The sequence below is a fragment of the Protopterus annectens genome, chromosome 12.part0 (assembly GCF_019279795.1).
Source record: "Protopterus annectens isolate FY-2018-M chromosome 12.part0, PAN1.0, whole genome shotgun sequence".
Classification (NCBI taxonomy): Eukaryota; Metazoa; Chordata; order Ceratodontiformes; family Protopteridae; genus Protopterus; species Protopterus annectens.
The window spans coordinates 95,376,291-95,401,588 of record NC_056746.1 but is presented as its reverse complement, the minus strand read 5'-3'; the positions used below and the strand labels follow the sequence as shown (position 1 = coordinate 95,401,588).

General features: G+C 41.0%; 1 protein-coding gene across 1 annotated transcript in view; it reads left to right on the top strand.

The window, feature by feature from the left end:
• RPL3L (ribosomal protein L3 like) overlaps positions 1–25,298 on the top strand; it is a 223,020-nt gene that overhangs the window by 79,254 nt on the left and 118,468 nt on the right. Inside the window, exons 4-5 of the mRNA XM_044089111.1 lie at positions 1,118–1,253; positions 14,139–14,325. Of these exons, the coding sequence (XP_043945046.1) occupies positions 1,118–1,253; positions 14,139–14,325 (323 nt within the window). The remainder of the gene's footprint in view (positions 1–1,117; positions 1,254–14,138; positions 14,326–25,298) is intronic.

Sequence of the window (25,298 nt, the reverse complement as noted above, 5' to 3'; positions counted from 1 at the left end):
CCTGAGGTGCTAATAATATGTATTGTTATTTAATTCACTAGGTGTGGGCAATATACATATTGGGGGGTGTTGAAAAACTTACACGTAGCTGGGTTGTCTTTATGTGACTGGGACACACACAGTAAGCAATTATAAGGGTCTAATAATGATATTTTAAAGCATTTTAAAGAGAAAAGCTTGTGGATCTTAATGAATGTTGCTTGAAGATGTGAGAATCATGAAATGATTCTAAGATGATTAAGGGGAGAGAAAACTCTGTTTTGATATGAGGACACATTTGGTGATAAATGAACATTTTTATGAGTTAGTATGTAAGTCATTTTGTACATAGCATTTAGTTAGGAAAGTACTTTCATAACAATTTTATTAATATGGATGTTAGAAGAAACGAGTTGGGCCTACCCAGCAACTTAGGCATTTCTTAGTGGTTGTAAAAGATAAAGTGTTACCATGAAGATCTGACATGGTGGGGAAGAGATTTTGGAAATCTCTGTAGGATGTCAAATAGCATGGTCTGTGATTGTATGGGATTTGCTGTAAGTTTATATCTGTTTAGTGAATTTCACATTGGATAACATTTTATAAGTAGTTGTTTTTAAACTGATGCTGAATTTTCCTTATCCGAGTAGGATAATATTAATTGCATCAAATGTTATATGAAGATTGTGGAAATCTTTTGAAAACCTGTTTATGAAGTGGGATAAGAGAAATATAACCAGGAGGTGATCTTTTGAGAATCTGAAAGGAATTAGCTTATATTTGTAATAAATGATAGCTTTTGTACTTTGCTGGAATAGTCATGTAAGTAATTTTTGAACCCATTGATAAGTTGATCTGACCAATTTTACAGGATGCATCAGAGAAGGTAGTGGTTTACATTATTCAATGGTTTTTGTAGGTCCAGGAATATGGTTCATGTGAGAAGGCCAGATCCATATTTTTAGGTATTTATCTGTAGAAGTTAATTGGATGAGAAGATTACTGTTTCAATGCATGATCCGTGTATGCAAACATCCCTTTTTCATATTGCATGTTTACAGCTTCTCTGTATTAATTTTGGTAAAATCATTTTTCTCATGTAGTCTAAGCATTGTACTTACTGCATACCTGCTTCTAGGCACAAGAGCAAAAAGAAGGCTTTTACAAAGTACTGCAAGACGTGGCAGGACGAAGAAGGAAAGAAGCAACTGGAGAAGGATTTTCAAGCCATGAAAAAGTACTGCAAAGTTATACGAGCCATTGTTCATACACAGGTCAGGTCTGCAGAGAATATAAAATGTCATTCTTAAAGATAATTTCATGCTGTTTGTTTTTCTTTTCATTTGGCAAGTGCAGAAAGACATAAATGTCATAAAACATCTAATAATGCAATTGGATCAGGTGCTCCCTTTATTGAGTTGAACACAAACAAGTTCAGACATCTTCTCATATGACCTGTGAAAAGTGCATGGCTGTGCCAGGCTATCTGTAGCTTCCCAAAAGGATTGATAGAGCTTCTGGCTGCCAGAGTTTCACTGAGTGAATTCTATGCTTCCTCTCAGGTAACAGCAAGATGGAAGGATTATTACCTAATTCTCATCATGACCGATGCCCATTTTGCACTTTAAGATCACTTAAAAATGTGCAACCAGAAGAGATTGATGAAACAAATTATCAAGATTCCAGAGCTAGAAAGGCTGTCCTACCTTGCTTTAACACAATCGTCCTGGGTATCTAAACTTTCTAGTACCTTTAGTTATTTTTTTGGAAAATTTTTGTTTGATAGCAGTAGCTCCTTATGGTTTCATGCCATTTCTACTTTCCATAAGTAAGTGACTTATCAATTAATGACTGGTAATACATAAAATGGCAGCGTGTGAGAAATAAAATTACACTTAAAACTATTTCTCTAGAATGCTATGCAGTGGAGATGTGAACAGCCTTTTGTGATTTATTTTACATGCTTTCATGGTTTTCATAGTTTACTAAGTTGCATGTAAATGAGAGACATAATATGAAATGGAAAATGAAAGACATTTACATTCACACTGACCTTGTAGAATGTGCTAAATTGGAAATGTTTCTAAATGCTTTTATGTAGCATATCCTTGTGTTAGTACTTCCAAAAAACAAATGACTTACAAACTTTTGTATATTATCTGCTGAAACCTTAAATGACAATGGGAAAGGCGTGTATAGCAATAACCCACGCCTGGGTGTGGGTAATGGTGGATTTACCCACGGTTGGCGTGGTTCGCCCTCGGGACCAAACAAAGCCAACCGTGGGTAAATACAGCATTACCCACACCCAGAAGTGGGTTATTGCTATTATACCATGACATTATTTAAGAAAAGAAACTATTACTTTTCTTAAATAATGGCATAGTATAATGTCTGTTTACTGCCCTTCCGCAGATGTCTGGCATCCGCGGCAGTTCTGATGTACTGCGCGCCTGCGCAGTACATCAGAGCTGTGGGCAAAGCAACGGAGAAAGCAAGATCTCCGTTGCTTTTTTTTTACTGTTTTCGCTATGTTAAATGGGTTTAACATAGCGCGACAGTTTTAAAATAAGCAACGGAGATGTCCGTTGCTTATTTTAAAACTGTCTCGCTATGTTAAACCCATTTAACATAGCGAAACAGTAAAAAAAGCAACGGAGATCTTGCTTTCTCCGTTGCTTTTTTTTTAAAACCTGTCTCGCTATGTTAAATGGGTTTAGCATAGCGAGACAGCTTTAAAATAAGCAACGGAGATCTCCGTTTAACATAGCGAGACAGTGTTTTAAAAGTAGAGTTATACTAATGGAAAAAAGTCCGGGCAACCGGACCTTTTTCCATTAGTATAACTCGATTTACAATGTGCACGCTGGCCAATCAGCGTGCACGTTTTGGGGGGGTCATGGTATAATAAATAATAATTCCATTCTTAGTTGTATAGCTTGAGAGATATTGAGTGTTACTTTGTATTGTTAATAATGCAGTTAGAAATAATTTTCATATTTCTTTATACATTTCAGAGCAGTGGCATCCAGAAAGGTGCTGCTTATAGTTACAGCAATGCTTAAATCTAGCCAAACAATGTATTTTTTTTTTATTTGGCAGGTGTGGGTTTGTAGGTTCCTACTAAGCTTATGGCAGAAAAACATTAAGAAGTTTAACTGCAAAATCCAGTGGTATTGAGAGTACATTAGTTACCTCTGGTAAGAATATTGCATCTGATGTTGTTAATCTTCATTCCATTCATCACCGATGGGTTTGGTTCTGAGCCAAGTCGACCTTATGCAAAGCTCACACCAGCTAATAAACTTTCGAGCTAAGATTTACCCATAATCCCCATTCTCTGTTACCTCAGATCTCGTTGGCCACATTGCCATAAAGCCGCGTTCAAGCCAGCTCTCAGCTAAGTCTTTGATATATTTTGATTTTTTTTATATTTCTAAATAGACAAGTGTTTTCGGAAAGAGTGTTACTTTGCTTTGTCTATTTTTCCTGTACCTGTGTATCGCTAAGTCTCTATTCCAACTATCCTGTCAACTACCTGTTGGTAATCTTTGTACCATTGATGGTACACTCCCTTCTCTCTACCAGCTGTGGTAATCTTTCTATACCATTGTTGGTATTTTTCTGATCTCAAACTAGCTGTAGTCATTTTTTGGTTGTGGTAATCTGTTTTGTCTGGTATTGTATTGTTTTTTGTTGGTGTTAACATGTCTGATTAAAAGGGCACCTCAGGCTTCAAACAATACCTGAAGTGTGGGAGAAAAATGCCTAATAGTGACTCGCATGATGATTGTGTTAATCGTTTGGGAGTGCCTCATCTCTCGGTACAACCACCTTGCTCCTTTTGTCAAGGTTTTAGTTCACGTACCTTGAATCAGCATAAAAATAAATTGATTTTGAAGGGCCTTCTCAAATCACCTTTCTCAGAGGCTCTCACTGCATTAGAGGGTTCAACCCCACCTAGAAAAGAGAAAAAGTGGCCACATTCCATTCCCTCCTCACCCTCTGGTGAGAAGGAAAGACCACCAAAATGTAAAATTGCAAAGCTTTCTGCACCAGAACAGGTCTTCATCTACAGCACTGGTTTTGATACCACCTACGGCAATAGCATCGGCACCAACAATGTCTATGACACCGATTGTGACCAAAACAAAAATTTTGACCTCAACTCCGATTACAGCTCCGAACCTTCCCACAGTTCCTCTAGCTCAGATGGACATTGCCTCCCCTATAATCTCAAAATTGGAGACGGTGGTGCCATTACACGTGCAAGCACAGACCTGATATTCCCTGTCTGAAGACCTCTTCTTGGGACAGGCTTATAGTCCCTTCTTAAAATGCCCAGAGTCCCCTACAGGGATATCCACTAGATCCATCAGGAGCCTCTCTGAACTCAATGTGGTGTGCCTTATGGACCAGCTGCTGACAGCCAGGGGGATACCTTCTAATTCAAAATCCCAATCCTTCCAAGGACTCATGATTTCTGCTTTATGGACTCCATCTTTCTGTCCTCCTTCATCCTCCTTGCAGGTTTCAAAGCCCTCGGAGCTGATGCCTCTCTCAGCACCCTCAGTTTCAGTGCCAATAGTGGATCTCACTTTGGCCCGAGTCGACCCTTTGGCCTTCAATTCCATTGGAACCAGGTCTTTCTCAGTCCTGGGGCTGGACTACGGTCTCCTCAGTTCTGAATTTGGTGCCGACCCTTTCTACGGTGCCATCCGTGGTGCCATGAGTCCTGTCAGTACCTATGCAGTTTGAAGCTCCACTCTTGGGAGCGGGTTCAACGGGACGGGGTGTGACCCCGGTTCTGAGGTTGTCTTTCTTGGTTCCCAGCTCCCACCTCTCTTCGGGCGGTCCTGATTTCCAGGCGATGGAGAGGGCTCTTGCCTCTTTGAGCAAGCTGTTGGCATCGGAACTCCCCCTGTGCTGCAGCTGTCACAGGCCACCATCCCAGATCAGGCATAGGAGCCGCAGAAGACCCTATTGCAGGGTGCCCTTTCCTCCGGGTCCTCCTCAGAAGCTCTCACTGAGGACGTTCCTAGGAAGAAATCATGCAAGATGAAGCACGTGGACTCCTCTGAGGAGTCCCTCATCAAGGATATGGATTACAATGAAGGGGAAGGGTCCCCACAATCACCCCTTGAAGATGTCTCTCTTTTGAAACAGAGGGGTGATTGGAAGCCCAAAAACCCTTCCTTGGAAGAATCTGTTTTTCTGCAGGCTTTTTGTGTTCAACCATCTACCTCTTGGGTGACCCCGCCTGCAGATGAGTTGGTTCAACTTGTGGTGCATGCTCCTGGAAGAACTCTGATGCTGTTGAAGCAATCCCCAGGAGACCAGATAAGATCGTCTCTCCCATGAAGAACATCCACATTGGTCAAAACTTTACCAGTAGATGCTATGGTGGTGGTGGTGGCAGCCACCAAGAGAGAGCTTGCAGAGGAGAGCCATACTGTTCACCCACCTAACAGGGAGTCCTGAGCAGTAGACAGACTAGGGAAGTGAGTTTTTGGTTCATCAACCTTTGCTATTCGGTCCTTGAACTACCTGGCACATTTCACCAGACTCCAAAGAGACCTCATATCCGAAGTCTCTGGTACCCTATCAAGACAGGTGTCTGACAAGGATAATGACAAGGTAGCCTCGCAGCTAGCAAACCTGGAATCAATTTCTAATTCATCCATGAGGTTAATTTCACTTGCAACTGAAGTGGCGACTAGATCTGCCGGTTCAGGCATAGTTATGGGATGTCATGCCTGGATGTGCCTGTGTGACTTCACGGATCCTTTTAAGTCTTCCTTCCTTAAAAAGCTCCAGTGGAAGCATCTTTCATGTTTGACCATAAAGTGAAGGGCACATTAGCCAGGTGTGAGCAGGATGGTAAGACTCTGTCTGCAGTTAGTGCATGTTTCTCCATTCCTCAGCATCCCTTTTCCAGGAACCAGAGAAGTGGGAAATTGTGGCGCAAAAAGTCTCATGGTCCTTTTCATGACACAAGTGGTGAGTTCACCCCCAGAGGCAGAGGGGGCAACTCTTCCGAAAGACACCCCTACAGAGGCAGAGGGGGACCATGTAATCAGGGTTCCAGAGATTCCTTCTCTGGACATCCCTATCAGTGCTCCTGAAGAGCGGCCCGATTGCTTTCCTGTGGAAGCAGTCGGGGGACATCTTTTTCTGCACCCCAATGCCTGGCTATCAATTACCACCAATTGTTGGGTGTAGAAGGTAATATTCAGAGGTTACCAAATCCCATTTGACTCCTACCCAAAACCACCAAAATGAATCCCAGACATTCTACCCAGTCTAACGGAAGAAGCAGCTCTACAAATAGAAAAGCTGTACTTAAAAAGAGAAAGTCCCATCAGACCAGATCGGATCCGGATTTTACTCAAGGTTCTTTTTGGTGCCAAAAAAGACAGGGGACTGGAGAACAATTTTGAACCTCAGCTATTTAAACAAGTTCGTCAGCCAGACAAAATTCCGGATGGTCACAGTTCAGTCCATTCTCCCCTTTCTGGAGGAGGGCGATTGGATGTGCTCATTAGACCTTTGGGATGCCTTTTACCACATCAAGCTGGACAAATGCTCCAGAAGGTTCCTTCACTTCCAGCTGGGAGGCAATCATTATCAATTATGTGCCCTGCCCTTTGGACTCTCTACAGCCTCCAGAGTGTTCACCAAATGCATGGCAACAGTGACAGCTCACTTGAGACTGCAAGGATTCCGGATGTTTCCATATCTGGATGATTGGCTTCTCACCACTCCCACCAAGCATCTACTGGTAACAGCCTTGCACTACACCCTCTCTTTGGTGCATCACCTGGGGAATCTCCATAAACTGTGAAAAGTCCAATCTAACTCCAACCCAAACCTTGGAATTTATAGGGATGACGTTCAATGCCCGCTCTTGCTTGATCTCTCTCCCAGATCACAGGCTTCAAAGACTAAGGATCCAGCTCTGTGTGATACTCTGCCATAACTTGGTTCCAGCTCGACAGGTTCTGCAGCTGTTAGGGTCAATGGCAGCATCTATATCTATAGTGCCCTAGCAAGGTTTCACATGAGACTCTTATAGTGGCTTCTGTTAACCCAATGGTATCCGAATCAACACCTGTTGTCCTTCCAGATTCGAATTATAAATTGGTGCAAACTAGATCTCTCTTGGTGGATGAAGCCAGACACAGCACATTGGAGCCAACCCTTCCACCCCCCTCAATCAAGCGCCATTGTGACCATGGACGTTTCCCTGATAGGGTGTGGGGGGCATTATCAGAGAATGACTGTCCGAGACACATGGTCTGAGTTAGAGGCCAATCTGCATATAAATATTCTAGAACTGAGGGCAGTGCTTTTGGTGTTGCAAGCATTTCAGTCTGCCCTTCCTTTGGGAATTATTGCTATCCAATCTGACAACATGTCAGTAGTTTGGTACAAGAACAAACAAGGATGACCCAAGTCTTATCCCCTTTGTCTAGAGGCCATGCGAGTTTGGCAATGGGCAATAGCTTCCAACCCCTTTCTGATAGCAACACATATCCTGTGGAACTCCAATGTGATTGCAGACAAACTGATCAGGTGCATTCTCCTGTCTCATGAGTGGTCCCTCAACTCCAACTTAGCAGCAAAGATCTTCAGCCATTGGGGCCAGCCTTGCTGCAACCTATTCGCCTCCCTGTCCAACCACAAATGCAGCAACTACTTTGCCCTAATTCCGCTGCACAGGGAGTCCCCGAGGGACGCGCTTATCCACAATTGGCCCACAGGATTACTTTATGCTTACCCTCCCATTCCTCTGATTTCTCTAGTTCTGAAGAAAGTTCTTCAGTTGAAAAGCAAAATGATCCTCAAGGCACCATTTTGGCCTTGGCAGGTATGGTTCCCCTTTCTCTGGCCTCATCTTCTTTGCAGACCGTGGACCTTGGATCCAACTCCAGATCTGATTTCTCACCCTCAAGGGTTGAGCCAGCAGAACTGGCCAGTCTTAAGCTCACAGCTTGGCTTCTCCACTTCCAATGATTGCCTGGCATTGTAATCTTTCCTCTCCAGTACGTGACATTATTCTGGCTTCACATAAACCATCCACTAGGAAACTTTATGCTGACAAATGGAAAACATTTTTGATTTGGTTTAGACAGAGAGAACTATATAATTTTTCTGCACTAATCTCTGCTGTACTCCAGTACCTATCTAATGTCTTTGAGGAGGGCACCGCAGCATCAGCTATTCATGTTCATTTAGCGGCCATTTTGAATTTTCATAATGGTTTTGTTGACTCCTCTTTAATCTCTCATCATCTGAGCAAAATGTTTTTGAAAGGAATCTGTCATTCAAAGCCTCCAGTTAAGCAGCCCACAGGACCCTGGCGTCTCATGCTTGTCTTACAATCTTTGACACGGTCCCCCTTCGAGACAGCAGCCATGTGTGACATCAAGTTTCTATCTTGGAAATCTCTTTTTCTGGTGGTTATTACTTCGGCCAGATGCATTTCTGAACTCCAAGCTCTTTGTACCAAGTGTCCTTATTTGATTTTCCACAAGGACAGAGTATCACTATGGACCAAGCCTTCCTTCCTGCCCAAAGTAATTTACAAGCTCTCTATTAATCAGACCATTGATTTGCCAGTATTTTTTCCTATTTTTTCCCAACAAGGGAGAGTATTGTTTAAATTTGCTGGATGTATACAGGCAACTGAGATTTTACTTAGACAGAACAAAAACAACCAGGAAATCAGACCAGTTATTTATTTCCTTTTCTGGACCAAAAATGGAAAAGTCTGTCTTTAAAGTATCCCTATCCAAATGGCTGGGAGACTGTATAATTTTCATTTATAACCAAGAAAGAAAGTCTGTTCCTCCAAACATCAAAGCTCACTCCACCAGATCAATGGCAACTTCTGTGGCATTCCACTCCAGAGCTTCAGTGGACAACATCTGTGCAGCAGCTATGTGGGCTTCCCCCCAATACCTTTATCACTCATTACAAGTTGGATCTGGTCTCCAGGGGAAAGGTGGCCTTTGGTTCAATAGTGCTTAGGAATGTTCTTCCATAGGGCAACCCTTGGGTATAAGGTAGCTTGGGACTCTGTCCCATCGGTGATGAATGGAATGAAGATTAACAACATCAGATAAAGAAGTTATGTCTTAGCATAACGTTCCATCTGTGTTGTTGATCTTCATCCATTCATCACGTCCCAACCTCCTTCCCCCTCTTAGAGGATCCTGGGGGATATTTGGGTCCATTTCCTGGACTAAGGTTTGTGCTCGTAGACAGCCTCTGCTTTACTTATTAGGGCAAACTCGATCTGATGTAACAGGGAGAAGGGGATTATGGGTAAATCTTAGCTTGAGAGTTTTTTGGCTGGCGCGAGCTTGGCATAAAGCTGACTCGGTCTGAGGGCTTGGAACCGAACCCATCGATGATGAATAGATGAAGATCAACAACACAGATGGAACGTTATGGTAAGACATAACTTCTTTTTTTTATATAACCCAGCCCTAAATGTATGGTGCTAGCCATTACTTTGTCTTGTGGAGGGAATTTATTCCAAAGTCTGGGAAAGCCTTGCGTTATGAATCTGTCATGCTAGCAGGTGTTGTTTATCTTATAGTGGAGGTTAATGTATTTGCCACAAGTGTTAGACAGATGATTGGTTCTTTGAAGGTGTAAGAAGTCAAAAAGGATAGAGACTTTCAGTACTCAAAAAGCTAAACAAAGATCACCTGTCTAGAGTTCCCGGGAGAAAACCTCCGGATAAGAGACAACATTTTTACAGAGTATATGTTCATTTAACAAAACACAGGTTGTAATGCTATGCAAAAACAGGTAAATTGATAAAGAGATATGTCCTGAGATCCTGAATCAAGGTGATTTTGAAAGCAATGGGATATTTGGTAGTGGAAGGAATGTCTGGCTGGACTATGGGCATGAAATTAGTACTTTATCGGTGAGTATATTAGCAATCATATCAGGATCTGTAATGAACATGAGTTCCAACTTCCATAATCTAGCTAAATAATATCTTGTGGTTATATTTTAGTATAATGGGTAAGCATGATTGTTACACTGACGAATATCTACTTATGTTTCTTTCTTTTATTTATATAAGGAGGTCTGGTGCTCTCCTACCCCCCCCCCAAAAAAAAAATAACAGTCTAAAAAGCTGAGGCTAAAGGGAGCATTAAACCCCCTTATAAAGCATAACACTAAGTACTGTACCACATATTGGCATACAGCTGTGGTATTTTTTTTTTTTTTTTTTTTTTTTTATGTTACATTTGTTGACCAGGATAGTCTGACTGGATACATGTGCATTTTCAGTGGAGGCCCAGGGAGAAAAGCTCCAAGGTACAAACAGATAAGACATTGGATAATGCATGTTAAATGCAGTTACAGACTCTTTCAGAATAAGCAATTTGTACATTTTTATATTGGATAATACATGTTAAACACAGTTAGAGACTCTTTCAAATAAGCAAGTTATACAATATCACATAGATTAAGATTTAATAAGGAAAAGACCTAGAAATTGCAATTCAATTGAGTAGCAAATGAAAATATTAGCATATAGTAATATGGAGAGTTCTAGTCTGGTTTGGAACAAGCACATGTTGACGTACATCTGCGGTATTTTTTGTTATGTTACCTCATGTTGACGTACAGCTGCGGTATATTTTGTTATGTTACCTCATGTTGACGTACAGCTGCGGTATTTTTTGTTATGCTACCTCATGTTGACGTACAGTTGCAGTATTTTTTGTTATGCTACCTCATGTTGACGTACAGCTGCGGTGTTTTTTGTTATGCTACCTCATGTTGACGTACAGCTGCAGCATTTTTTGTTATGCTACCTCATGTTGACGTACAGCTGCGGTATTTTTTGTTATGCTACCTCATGTTGACGTACAGCTGCAGTATTTTTTGTTATGCTACCTCATGTTGACATGCAGCTGCGGTATTTTTTGTTATGCTACCTCATGTTGACGTACAGCTGCGGTATTTTTTGTTATGCTACCTCATGTTGATGTACAGCTGCGGTATTTTTTGTTATGCTACCTCATGTTGACGTACAGCTGCGGTATTTTTTGTTATGCTACCTCATGTTGACGTACAGCTGCGGTATTTTTTGTTATGCTACCTCATGTTGATGTACAGCTGCAGTATTTTTTGTTATGCTACCTTATGTTGACGTACAGCTGCAATATTTTTTGTTATGCTACCTCATGTTGACGTACAGCTGTGGTATTTTTTGTTATGCTGCCTCATGTTGATGTACAGCTGCAGTATCTTTTGTTATGCTACCTCATGTTGACATACAGCTGCGGTATTTTTTGTTATGCTGCCTCATGTTGACGTACAGTTGCGGTATTTTTTGTTATGCTGCCTCATTTTGACGTACAGCTGCAGTATTTTTTGTTATGCTGCCTCATGTTGACGTACAGCTGCGGTATTTTTTGTTATGCTACCTCTTGTTGACGTGCAGCTGCGGTATTGTTTGTTATGCTACCTCATGTTGACGTACAGCTGCGGTATTTTTTGTTATGCTACCTCATGTTGATGTACAGCTGCAGTATTTTTTTGTTATGCTACATCATGTTGACGTACAGCTGCGGTATTTTTTGGCTGTCTGTTCTTGTGAGGCATGCCCAGCATTTATATAAGGTGATTATGCATACCTGTTATACTAGACTTTTGCTGCTGATAGTATGCACACAGCTTCTACAGGCTGCAAAGCATGGAAGGTTGTCAGTAAATTTATACAAGGGGTACTTCTAAAGAATGAAAATGAATTATTTTGCTCAACATTTTATGTGGTAGTGTAGTTGCCTTGTATTGATAAGGGGACAGAAGACAAACATGAATCTGTACCTGATATCAGCTGGTCCAAAATAAGTCGGCATCGTACTTCATAAATGGTCTAATTAGGACAGAGTACAGTCGCACAATAACATGTTCTGATCTAGGTGAGATACCTTTGAAAATCAATTGTACTAGATAGAAGGATTACCTGACTACCTTTGCACCATAGTGGTCAAAGATGAAGGAACTACCGATGCAGGTGCCGAGATTCCAGGGTATTGTGTCCCTTTGGGGTGTTTCCTAAAGGTGACAATGCTGTACTTTTTTTCATTTAGCATGAGCCCCTTTCTTTGAACACCATTTGTTTATAAGGATTAGTTTTTGCTGAAATGCTTCTGTAACAATAGGGAAACAATGCAGTCATTGGTGAATTTGCTTAGTCTTTGGTCATGGTTTGAATATGGAGGTTAGTAAAGTATGTACTAAAAAAGAGAGGTCCCAGTACTGAAGTCTATGCAACTCTACTGAGTGCTTTCTTAATTTCTGAAGTGGTACGTGCAGCCTGAATTGTGTGAGTTTTACCTTTGAGACAGTTTAGCTGAATAGATATGATGTATCGTGGACAAATCAAGACATGTTTCATGGTAATCTTGGGGGGGGGGGGCTAAGTCAGTGCAGCAGGTGTCCGCATGGTCTCACGTCAATTTAGCCTGAGCTGCCATGTGCAGTCACTCTGAAATCACTGGATTTCTACATATTAAACCCCAAAAGTGATAAGAATGTGTACTCCATTCTAAGGTGTCCATTCAGTTTCTTACTCACTACTACTCTATTCCATGAAGTTTTAAACATTAAGGTAATATATTGCAAGGAGGCAGACAATGTTATTGAATACCTGCAATCTTAAGTTAGTATCAGTGCTTCTGCACACTTTTTTGAAGTCTGTAGTCAGAAGGCATAAGCCATTACAATACATTTTAGAGCTAAAATCTTATGTGGCATGTGGTATTCAAACAGGAAATAACTGATTGATTTTACAGAAGAGTACAAGCTGGGTGAGTTCTTGTGATGTCGCCTTTGGATGGATATAGGCAGGGTGGAGGTTATTCAGATACAGACAATATAACTGGAGCATAAGTTACAAGTGACCATATAGGAGGTGGCAGTAGAATAAAAACTTTTGAGTACCTCAAGAGAATAGAAGCCTATGTGGATACCAACACAATGTAGTAGGAACAAGGTGGAACATAAAGATACAAGTTAGATGCTGAAGGGGATAGCAGGGAATATTTTTCCACGTAGAGAATGCTGGATGATCGTAAGAGCTTTTAGTATGAGATGGCAAGTTAAGAAGTGCAAGGATTAAAGAATGCCTGGGACAGACCTTAGGCAGTGTTTATGTTTATGAAAGAAGAGATTAAGTAAAATTTTGGGAAAGTAGGAGTGTAAACTAGATGACTAGGAGGGCCTAGTCATCCTTAACTGCTATAAAAATCAGTGTTTCTATTTAATGAAACGTAGTTGAAAACCAGGGACTCATCTTTTATGTCAGTGACTTGCAGATGCAATGCACTTCTCATCTTGTTCTGCAAAGTTCTGTATTTGGGTACTTAGCTGGATTTATCCAACTGACAGCCAATTCAGTAGAGCATTTCACTCGTGGCTTGGCAACACCAAGGGTCACTAAATCCATTATACCCTTACAGCCTCAATGTGAGGTAGGTAGGAGATTTAGGTACAGATATCACTTGAGCCTAAAGGCTCATAAGGTTCATAGGTTCATAGGTTCATACTAGGCTCTCTGCCCTAGGGCATTTATAAGCCTAGTCAGAGTGTGTGTGGCTTTCACCACCCCTTAGGATGAGAATACTATACCCATTAGTTTGCTGTGCCTCTGTCCAGCAGTGATACAGAGATGATTCCCGGGGTAATAGGTTCATATCCCGGGGTAATAGGTTCATGTATTCAGTATAAAAATGCAGATAAAACGTGTGAGATTTAACACTCATTTTATAGCAGAGAAGGATAACCAGGCCATCCTAATCATCTGCTGTACCTTCCTATGTACCCAGGAATTTACTTATTCTCATCTCTTATAAATATAAACATTGCCTTAGGTCTGTCCCATGCATTCAATTCCTGCAAGTCCTAACTTGCTGTCTCATAAGAAAAGCTCTTCCTATCATCCACCACTCTTTATGTGGAAAGATACTTTATGCTATCCAAGTCAACATACATCTCTCTGTAGCTTTCTCTCTCTCTCTCTCTCTATATATATATATATATATATATATATATTTGTGTGTTTTGACTTGTATGCTAGGATAAAACATAACTTTATATTTTTATTATCCTAAATGCAGACAAGACTGCTCCCTTTAAGACAGAAGAAAGCCCATATAATGGAGGTGCAGTTGAATGGAGGAACTGTTGCAGACAAGGTCGACTGGGCGCATGAGATGTTAGAAAAACAAATCCCTGTGTCTAGTATTTTCCAGCAGAATGAAATGATTGATGTCATCGGTGTCACCAAGGGCAGGGGATTTAAAGGTACTTGAAATGGAAAGTGCATGTTATACCTCTGTATTTCCTTGTGTTAATATCTGAATCAAACTTTTTGTTTTTTTCCTTTGCACAGTAAGCAGCCTCAAGTCAATGCATTTCTGACATTATCCTGGTTTAAGCAATTGCAGCAGCTTGAATGTACAAATGTATGTTGAAGAATTTGAGATAAATGCTGTTTTGTATTATTTCCTGCTAGAAACACAGGCAATAACTGCATGTTAAACCTGCCAGTTTGTGGTCTGTATCTTTATTCTGAATACTTCAGTTTTTCCTTATGACTCTTTAGGTCCAAGTGATAATTGTACCTAAAACTCTTACCTACCTCACACTTAGGCTGTAAAAGTACGATACGTGTAGTGACTCCCAGCTGTTGCCTGCAAGAGTATGATGCATGCAGTGACTCCCAGCTGTTGCCTGTAAGAGTATGATGCATGCAGTGACTCCCAGCTGTTGCCTGTAAGAGTATGATGCATGCAGTGACTCCCAGCTGTTGCCTGTAAGAGTATGATGCATGCAGTGACCCCCAGCTGTTGCCTGTAAGAGTATGATGCATGTAATGACCCCCAGCTGTTGCCTGTAAGAGCATGATGCATGCAGTGACTCCCAGCTGTTGCCTGTAAGAGTATGATGCATGTAGTGACCTCCAGCTGTTGCCTGAAAGAGTATGATGCATGTAGTGACCCCCAGCTGTTGCTTGAAAGAGTATGATGCATGTAGTGACCCCCAGCTGTTGCCTGCAAGAGTATGAAGCATGTAGTGACCCCAGCTGTTGCCAAGCCATCAATCAAGTAAACGAAGCCTCCTATTACTGTAGGACTCAAGCATCTGCACTTATTACTTTATTTGCTACTCAGACCACAATATTTTGCTGGATAAACTTACTTATTTTTATTTATTGATTGATTGTTTTTGTTTTCTGTAAAGTGAAAATGGGCACAGGACATATTTTCAGAAGAGGCCTGGGGAGAAAGGATCCAATGTACAAACTGACAAGGTGTAACTAACATTTGAAAGGCAATAATATACACCAGTCTGTACAAGATTTTCTAAAAGACAGAGAACTGTGTTTAAAATTTGATAAAGTAAACAGACAGCCATGTTGTTGCCATTTTCAACAGAAAGCAACATGTCTTGCAAGACGTACACCACTGAGAGAGAAATCGAAGGCAGGAGTGAAGGAGTATAACAAAAGGGGGAGGAGAGAAAGAGGTACTGTACAGGCGAGTATAACAAATGGGGGGAGGACAGAATGAGGTACCGTACATGCGAGTATAACAAAAGGGGGAGGACAGAATGAGGTACCGTACAGGCGAGTATAACAAATGGGGGAGGACAGAATGAGGTACTGTACAGGCTAGTATAACAAATGGGGGGAGGACAGAATGAGGTACCGTACATGCAAGTATAACAAAAGGGGGAGGACAGAATGAGGTACCGTACATGCGAGTATAACAAAAGGGGGAGGACAGAATGAGGTACCGTACAGGTGAGTATAACAAATGGGGGGAGGACAGAATAAGGTACCGTACAGGCGAGTATAACAAAAGGGGGAGGACAGAATGAGGTACCGTACAGGCGAGTATAATAAATGGGGGAGGACAGAATGAGGTATCGTACAGGCGAGTATAACAAATGGGGGAAGACAGAATGAGGTACTGTACATGCGAGTATAACAAATGGGGGGAGGACAGAATGAGGTACCGTACAGGCAGAAACAGGAAATGGAGGTGGTTGAAGAGTGATGAGGTAGAAGAGGAGGTTAAGGTGTACTTCTGTGGTTAGATGGATTTGGTTATAGAGGATATAGGTGCCAAGGAAATATCTGTTTGGAAGGATGGAAGGATAGAGGATGCCAGTGAGAAGAGTGTTTTCTAGGAATTGTTAATGGATTTACTATTTTTTTGTTTACTTAAGTGAGTTAGAAATTCCAAATCATGTCTTGAGTACTAAATATGCTGATGGTAGCAGGACAGCAATGTGCGTAATCTGAACAAGATTTTGTGAAGCTGGAGGGCTGTCCCAGTTTATTACAGAAATAGATAAAAGATAATAAATAATCAGTTTGGACAAATCTGGGCTTATAACAAACAAAGGATTAGGGTAACCAAATTGTATAGATGGTATCATCAAATCTAGACAGAGTCCATAATGGTGCAGGAATACACATATATGTTGCATTCAGACTGACGGTAAGCTTTCATGGGCAGCTGGAGCAAATGCCAGTGCTTATTATCATAAAAGACAGAGAAACTAAACCAGGATGGGATGCTAGTCTGTCATGGTCTTTGGCCAACATATTGAGTATATTTGCCATAAGACAATGAGGCTTGTGATTTACAAGTGATGATGGTATCCCTGCAAACTAGTGTTGAGAGATGCATTCATGAATATGGAAAATGTTCATAGCGCCTGAGAACTAAACTACTGTCACAGAACAATGAAAGAATGCAAAGGTGCTTGACTAAAATGATGATAGGAATGACAATTTCATATAGTACCAGACTGAGATAGCTGCTTTTGTCCTGGGTTCAATACTCTTCAGTGCACTTTCCTCAGACATATCTAAGGTAATCAAACACAGGATCAGCCTCTTTGCTGCTGGCACAAAGATAGATGCAACAGTAGAGGATAGGGGGACTGGTTTAGTGAAATATTTGTAAGGTTGAACAGGTAAACAGAAAGATGGCAGCCAAGGCTACAACAAACCTTGTGTGCAGGATCAGCTGTGTGTGTGTGTGTGTGTGTGTGTGTGTGTGTGTGTGTGTGTGTGTGTGTGTGTGTGTGTGTGTGTGTGTGTGTGTAAATGACAGCTACAAGGATTAGGGAATAAAATGACTGACTATGGCAGCGGACAGGGAAGAAAGGCTTAGGTCTGGTAGGAGGACGAGGAGTGGCCTGGCAGACAGATAGACAGACAGTCTCTGTGCAAGAGACAGTCTCAGTCTTATCTCAGTAGGGACAGCTTTGCTTAATGGTGACTTGGAAAGGTGCATAGCAATAACTGCACTTTTAAAATAAGATGAAAGGGGGAGAAAGGTGACAAAAGCAGAAAGATGGTTGGTGTTTATGCAGTAGGCAGAAGATAAACAGTGATACAGAGCAGAGCAGAGGAACAATCACAGTGACTCAGACCACATCTGTTTTCAGTGTAAAACAAGGTAGTTCTGTGCCTGACTTCTACAGGCAACTTACTTCATAGGATGGGAGTATGCTGAGTTAGGAACCTTTCCTTCCAGTGACTCTTGTTTATTTGTTGGTGTAAATTTAGGTCCCCTAGTACAAGGTGTTTGTACAGCCACTGCTTTTATGAAGAAATAGGAGGTCAAATAGGACTAGGTCTTTCATTCCTCGAAAAATGAGACACAGGTCACCTCAGAGCGGTCAGCAGGCTACTGAGTATAAGGAGAGGTGTGCTAGCCTCTTGGAATAGTTGAAGGATTTATATCTTTTAATTTTGGGGGACATTTCCAGAAGAACAATATGTTTGGATTTGTACAAACCAAAAGGGATATTGTATTTAGTGATGGGTTTGATAAGGGAAGAGTACAGCTGTAAGGTGATCTCTTTGGATCTTGGTGATAACCTTCTTGGAAATTAACTGGGCCCGATAATAGAAGGATTTCCTAACTACAGTGAAAACATTTTGATTGAATTGCCCACAGAAGCACCTTGGTCTGCTATGACCCTATCTGTTTGGAGAGAACTACACTTACAACATATGAAATCGGAGCAACTTTTTTGCTGAATGCTACCATGTTGCACTTTTTTGCATTTTGCTTGAGACTATTTTTGATACACTGAACATGTGCAAATTCTAGCCATTTTTGGAGCAGTTTAGTATCAGTGGATGAGCAGAAAACAATGCCCAGCTTGCAGTTATCAAACTCAGTCAACAACACTTCTGGAATTTTGGCTTGGATGTCTGCAAAATAAATGCCAAACAGTAAAGGTACCTCACTGGTTACAAATTTACATTCAGAGAGGGTACAGCAGCTTTTACTGTTTGGGATCTGTTGGATAGCCAGTTTGCAATCCAGCAGACAATCTAGGGGGTTACATTAAGTTTGTTTAACTATTTAATAATACCAGCAAGGGGGTAATATCAAAAGCCTTGGCCACTGGCCAGATCAAGATAAGCAGCATAAAAATGTCACCACTGTCCATAGCCTCCGTAAGTCACCAGTATCCATAGCCTCCGTAAGTCACCAGTGTCCATAGCCTCCGTAACTTTCCAGATATGTTTACTAGGTTAAGGAGATTAGATCTGTCCCTCATAAAATCTGACTGAGCGGGGTCTGGATCCCTTCATTGCTTGTGTTTGCATAAATGAGTCCTGCTGTGATACATTCCATGGCTTGGCATACAAAGTCGGTGAGGCAGAGTCCTGCTGTGATACATTCCATGGCTTGGCATACAAAGTCGGTGAGGCAGAGTTCTGCTGTGATACATTCCATGGCTTGGCATACAAAGTCGGTGAGGCAGAGTTCTGCTGTGATGCATTCCATGGCTTGGCATACAAAGTCGGTGAGGAAGAGTTCTGCTGTGATATATTCCATTTCTTGGCATACAAAGTCGGTGAGGCAGAGTTCTGCTGTGATACATTCCATGGCTTGGCATACAAAGTTGGTGAGGAAGAGTTCTGCTGTGATACATTCCATGGCTTTGCATACAATGCTAATGAGGCTGATTAGCCTGTAATTACCTTGGTCTGTAGAGAAGCCACCCTTGTTTACAGAAATCATAGTGTCTGTTTTCCAGGCATCAGCGTCAATCCCTGTATATGGGCTGAGGATGAACATTTATATAAAGACTCTGGAGCACATCAGGTCACTGAAGGTAGTGTCTGTGAATGCAGATGCACTGAAGTAAGTTCACCAAGACTACATTTGGCATCTACGGAGTTTGTCTTTTTCTCCACTGTTGTGTAACCTTAGAGTTGGTATATATAAGATTAGGGGAGTTGGGTATTCCCCCATATGGGGGGGGGGTGTAAGGGGCTTCTGCCCTGCAAAAATACTTTTCTCATGATGTTGAGTGAAAGCAGATTTGGTGAACATTTTTTGATGTATTTACTTTCATTGAAACTGCCTTCTATGTGTTGACATGAATCCAGGCTGGGATAGTACACACCTGGCACTGATGAGAATGCAATTGGTATGTTATATGTTACCACAGAAACAGTATTTTTAGCCTTTTACAAAGATTCTAAGACTTGTACCAAGGCAGTTACAGAGGAAACTAAATTTTCAGGGATGATGAGTGCAACAATTTTGGTAAGTGGGGTAAAGTTAGTACTAATTTGCCTGCTAATATATATGCTATATTCTTAAAATTGGACTGCAGATATTATTATGGATGAGTTAATTTCATTACTGAACATTATTTTTTAATTTCCTGAAATATATGAAGACTTGTAGTTTCCTTTTGTATATGTAGCAACCTTAAGTTTGTTTTCTGCTTTACATTTTCTAATACTTCTTTTAAGTTTCTTTCTGGTATATTTCACTGTAATCTTGACGTAGGGTGATGGGGAATTCTTCCAGTTTTTCATTATTTCCCATCTTCTGTTATGTAGTTTACTAATGCAGGAGTTCCACCAGAAAGATTTATTTCTGAATTTAGCTTTGTATTTAGGGTGGAGTGGTATGGACTTTTCTATTCAGATGTTATAGTGCTGATAAAAGTCAGAAGCAAATGTGGCTGCCCTCTCACTTGAGTTCATTTGTTGGGGGACTGATGGGAATTTTGTGTAGATCTACAAACTTAAGTAGGTATGCCTTGGAGAAGTCTCTAAAGATGGTCTCATTTGGTGGTGGGGTGGTTCCATTAAGCCTGACAGAGAAAGTAACTGATATGTGGTCAGATTTAAGCAGGGATGACAAGATATGTGGTCAGGTATGCGCTGGGACTAAGTTGGTACGGACCAAGACAAGTAAATTAGAATCTGTACTAGGTAGTTTTACAATTGTCTCTAGTGCATTGACATTATGAAAGTCTAGGAAATGCTGAGGTGAAAAGCTAGTATTAGAAAACAATGTTTTTCTTTGTCAAACAAAGTATTATTGCCAGTGACAAGGTATAGCTGTGGGTACACCTTGTGCGAACACCTACGCTAACCTAGTCCTGACATACTGGGAAGATATGGTGATATTTGAGGCAACACATGATTGGAAAGACAAACTTCTCTTTTACAATAGATTTGTGGACGATGTTTTCTTTTTGTGGGGGAGCACCACATCAGAATTAACATCCTTTGTTAAGTATTTAGAGTCTGTTACCAGCTTCTTCAGATTCTCATTGAATTATTCCAATTCAGTTATTGAATACTTGGATGTAAGAAAGAAAATGGGGGGGGGTAGAGACATCACTGTATAGGAAGCCTTGTTGGGCCAACAGCATGCTTAGATTTGATAGCATGCACCCTAGACATGTATTCCAACACAGTCAAGGGACAAGTCTGTAGAATATCCAGATTTTGTACGAATGAAAATTCCTTTATACAGGAATTGGACTCTCTAAAAAATAATTTTGAAGCACGAGGTTGTAGCAAAAATCTACTGAAAAAGGAAATGGACAACAGCAGTCTCTATAGCAAACAAAGTGCAAAACCAAGGTTACATAGAGGTAAAATTAAGGTTTGAAAATAAGTTTATCATACAGTAATGATATAGGTGGTATATGTCATATAATTAGAGACAACTGGAGAATTCTTCTAACAGATGAGAATATAACTAGAGTTGTAGGGGCACAACCTAGATTTATTTTGAAAAGAAATAAAAATTTGAAAGATATTGTGTCAAGAACCTATGCATTTTAAAACTCCAGGCATTAAGAAGAAGGGAACTTATTCCATGCGTACATTGTGAAGCCTCTAAGCACATTTTACAAGGAAACTGTTTTATACACCCCAGGACCAACAAGAAGTACTTTTTGAATATGTATACTGACTGTAATACGCAAAATGTTGTCTATATTGCAAATTGTCACCAGTGTACTGCATATTATGTAGGAAAAACAAATTGCAGACTTAAAGATAGACTATTTAAGCATCTATCAGATATAAGGTTAAGAAAAGAACACAATGCACTGTACAAGCATACATTGCATAGTGATCATGTATTTGCCTTTATGGTTATATGTTTTGTAAATAGAAGTCAAAGAATGGGTGACTTGTATAATGAAACTGAATACAAAGAGATGCAATGGATTCTTAAACTGGGAGCTGACAAAGCCCCAGGATTAAATGAGGTTGTCCCTTTAAAACCAGGTCTAACAAAAAGGAGGGTAAACTATTGATTTTCATTGGTTGTGCTGTAATATATTAGATACTATGTTTTACTAGTGTTTTATCATCTGATGGTGGGATTTACCCAAAAGCACTTATAATACTGCTTTTATTGTTTTAATAAAGTGAAGTTGTTTCATACACAGCGTGGTAGTACTTGCCTTACCTTTGGATTTACTATTTGGATCTCTACAAGTAAGTCTGCTTGTCATAGGCAAATTCCAGCAATTGTAATCTGTATGCACAACGTAGTTTTCTGCTAATGTTGATCAGAGATGTCTTCCCTTTATGGGATTTTGCTCTGACGTGCAGTAGCTTCCTTCTTTTGTTATACAATGTGTTAATGGCTGAGGTCCACCAGACAGGACGCTTGCCTTTGGTGGAGAGGGACTTGGATTTATTTGGGATTGCATGATCCATGCATTCTTGGAGATGTCCATAGAAAGCATTTGTGAAGGATTCGGCATTGTGGGATGTGGTATCCACTGGCCCAGTGGGCTTAAAGGATACCATCTCAGTCTTAAGAAGAGTGAAGTCTGCTTTTGAGAAGTTTTTCACTGTGGTCTTTTGTGCTGGGGGTGGAGGTGGGATATGTATATCCAGGGTGATTAGTTTGTGGTCAGATCTCACTAGTGAGGGGTATACCTCCGGTGTGGAGCATTTTGTCCCCATGTTTGTGATGATCAGGTCTAGTATATTATCTCCCTAGTGGGAGAGGTGACTAGTTGTTCCAGTGCATTTGAATTTATGAATTCCAGGAACCTTTGGGCTAGGGTGTTAGGGCTAGAATAATGTACCCAATCTATGTTTGGGTAGTTGAAGTCTCCCAGTATGATGGTATTTTGTGATACATTCATATCCTCCAATGTCTTCAGGAAGGCTGAGTGGGGTTCCTGAGATTGGGAGGGTGGTCTGTAACATGCTACCAGTTGTATAGCAGTTTTGCCTATGGTTAGTTGCACCTGTATGGTCTCTGATGCTTCATGTGTTGCTACTAACCTGGAGGTGTGGGTGTCCTTGATGAATATGGACACTCCCCCTCCCTTTGTGGTTCGGCCCGGGTTTTGGGGCGAAAAGCATGATACGAGGTATAGCCTGGTAGCGCTGGGGTGCTCTCAAGAGCCTTGAACCAGGTTTCAGTTACTGCACATACGTCGATGTTCTCCATGCTGAGGAGTGCAATGAGTGCCTGCATCTTGAGGTTTAGACTTCTGGCGTTGAGCAGTATTACCCTTAGTTTTTTTCCATTTTTGTTTTCTAAGGAGGTGGGTTTGTCTTTTGAGCCTTGCCTAAAAAAGGCACTATGGGGGTGGCAAGAACCTTAGCCAATATCCGGAAGCCCAGTGGTGACAGGTGTAAGCCATCCCTTGCGAAGTAGCGTGGCTTGTCCAACATGTCATCCCAGGCAGACAGACATTGGATCCCCTTAGAACGACACCAGTACTTAAGCCAATTGTTAAAGCTGATCATCTTGTCTTTGTATTGTGGCATCATTCTTGGTGAGAGCAAGATGCTGCTCAGGGTTAGGGTCATACCAGTCTGGGCTACATAATCGGAGAGCTCCTCTATGTCTCTTTTCATGTAGTCCAGGGAGATACGTCTGAGGTCATTCACGCCAGCATGGACAATGATGGAGTCATATTTGTACTTGCTTTGGAGTGACCTGAGTGCGTGTGTTATGTGGCGGATCCTAGCTCCCGATAGGCAGCTCACAGTCACCCTCTCCTTGTTCAGCCTGGTAAGCGGGACATCAGTGTGTCTGACTATAGAGTCACCTATTACTAGTGTATCAGGCATGGTGTTTGGCCTTAAGGGCTGTGATTGGTTGACACAATGATTTATTGAAGTATGTGTTGAAGTATTTTGTTTTGAGGTGGTGGATTTTTGGATGTCTGCTTTGGGAGCCTCTGTTGTTTTGGTAAGTTTTTTATTAGAGCCTCCGACTATGTCTTTGTGTTTTTATGTGTTTGGTTTGCAGTTGTGGTAGGTCTATGTGGGACTGGGTTTGTTGTGTGTGTGGTTACCATCTCCTCCTGTCTGGTCATGACAGCCCTGAGTTGAGAGAGTTCAGCCTCCAGTTTGGCTATATAGTTGCATCTCTCACATGTATTTGTGTTTGTTGGGAGGAGGAGAGGGTTGTCTGTGTACATGAGACAATTGTAGCATTGTCTCAAAATACCCAGATTAACCAGCTGAACTGGAGAGGACGCCAGTAATCTACCACTCGACATGCTAGAACAGTATAAGGGAGTGCTGTGCCTTTAAGGGAAGTGGATATTCACAGGGGTGGTAGGTGGATGTAGTGCTTTACTTAGTACGAGATTGCTTACTTAGTAGAGAAGTTTTGAGAACAAGTGCTAGGCTTATAATATAGCGAGTAGTCTGATTATACTAAGAGTAGAGCTTCCTTAAGGGAAAATTTGAAGAGCAGACTTGGCGGAGCCAGAAGAAGTTTAACCTTGTTTAACCGGTGCTGCGCTATGCACACAACCGCTCAAAACCGTGCAAACGCGGATTTTAAACAGGGAACTACAAAAGAGCTAGAAATGGTCCAAAACAACCAATTACTTCAGCTCTTGTGCTGAGGTCACTTCCTACAGGGACAGGTAGGCTGCTCAAAGCTATGAGATGTATATGAGAGCTGGTCTGGTATCACAATGGCAATTCACTTTACTATTATCTGAGGTCCTGTACTGGACACTAACTAGTAATTAGAAATGTTAGAGGAAGATATCCAGTATGCATTTTTTACCTATTACCATGCAGGGAGCCACAATATTTATTTTTTATTTTGTTTTGCTTTTGTTTAGCAGCTTTGTCCAACTGGGTTTACTCAAAATCTAGGCAGAAAAACTCCATCATATTGCCAACAGACATTCAGTAATATGCATGAACAGGCATTAAGTAGTATACATTAACAGTTACACATACATTTGCTAATTAGATTACATTCATTTAAAATAAAGACGACTACTTCAGTTTAAAAGATACTTATACACTAGCAGATGCTGAACATTCAGCACCTGAAGAGATGCATTAGTGGGTTTGTCACATAGATAACAGAGCACATGATTAGTGCTTAGAAATACAAAGACATGGAGGTGAGGAGAGTAACCGGGTAGGGCAGACAATGTTAATATTGTAGGTAATAAGTGGGATATAAAGAAGGTTCCCAAAATATTATATAAACATCTATCATAAGGTTATATTAGAAGTACAGAGGTGGGAGTGAGCAGTGTCACAAAACTATGTCAATGGCTGAGAAATGCTACTAAAACTATTCAGGTCTTGATTAAGACTGGTTGTGGGTACAGGCTTCTGAATAAAGATAAATGGTTTCACGATATGGCAAGCTGAAGGCAACAGTGGCATTTATCCTGGAGGTGTACTGGAGCAGGTCCACTGATTTGACAGGTGAAGTTGTAGTTGTGTTTTTAAATAAAATTTGCATTCTGAATGGATTTCTGTTACTGTGCAATGTGGTTCCATAGTTTAGCTATACTATTTGAACACAGAGAGTCACCTGCAGTATTAGATGATTTGGTTACAGCGATTAGTGATTTTTCTCTAGAATGTAGAATTCTATTTGGGAGATTAGTGTTTTGCTAAGTTGTTAAAAACTAGGCAATTGTCTGGCTTGTGGAGAAGTCTATGTGTTGTAGTTAGCTGAGAA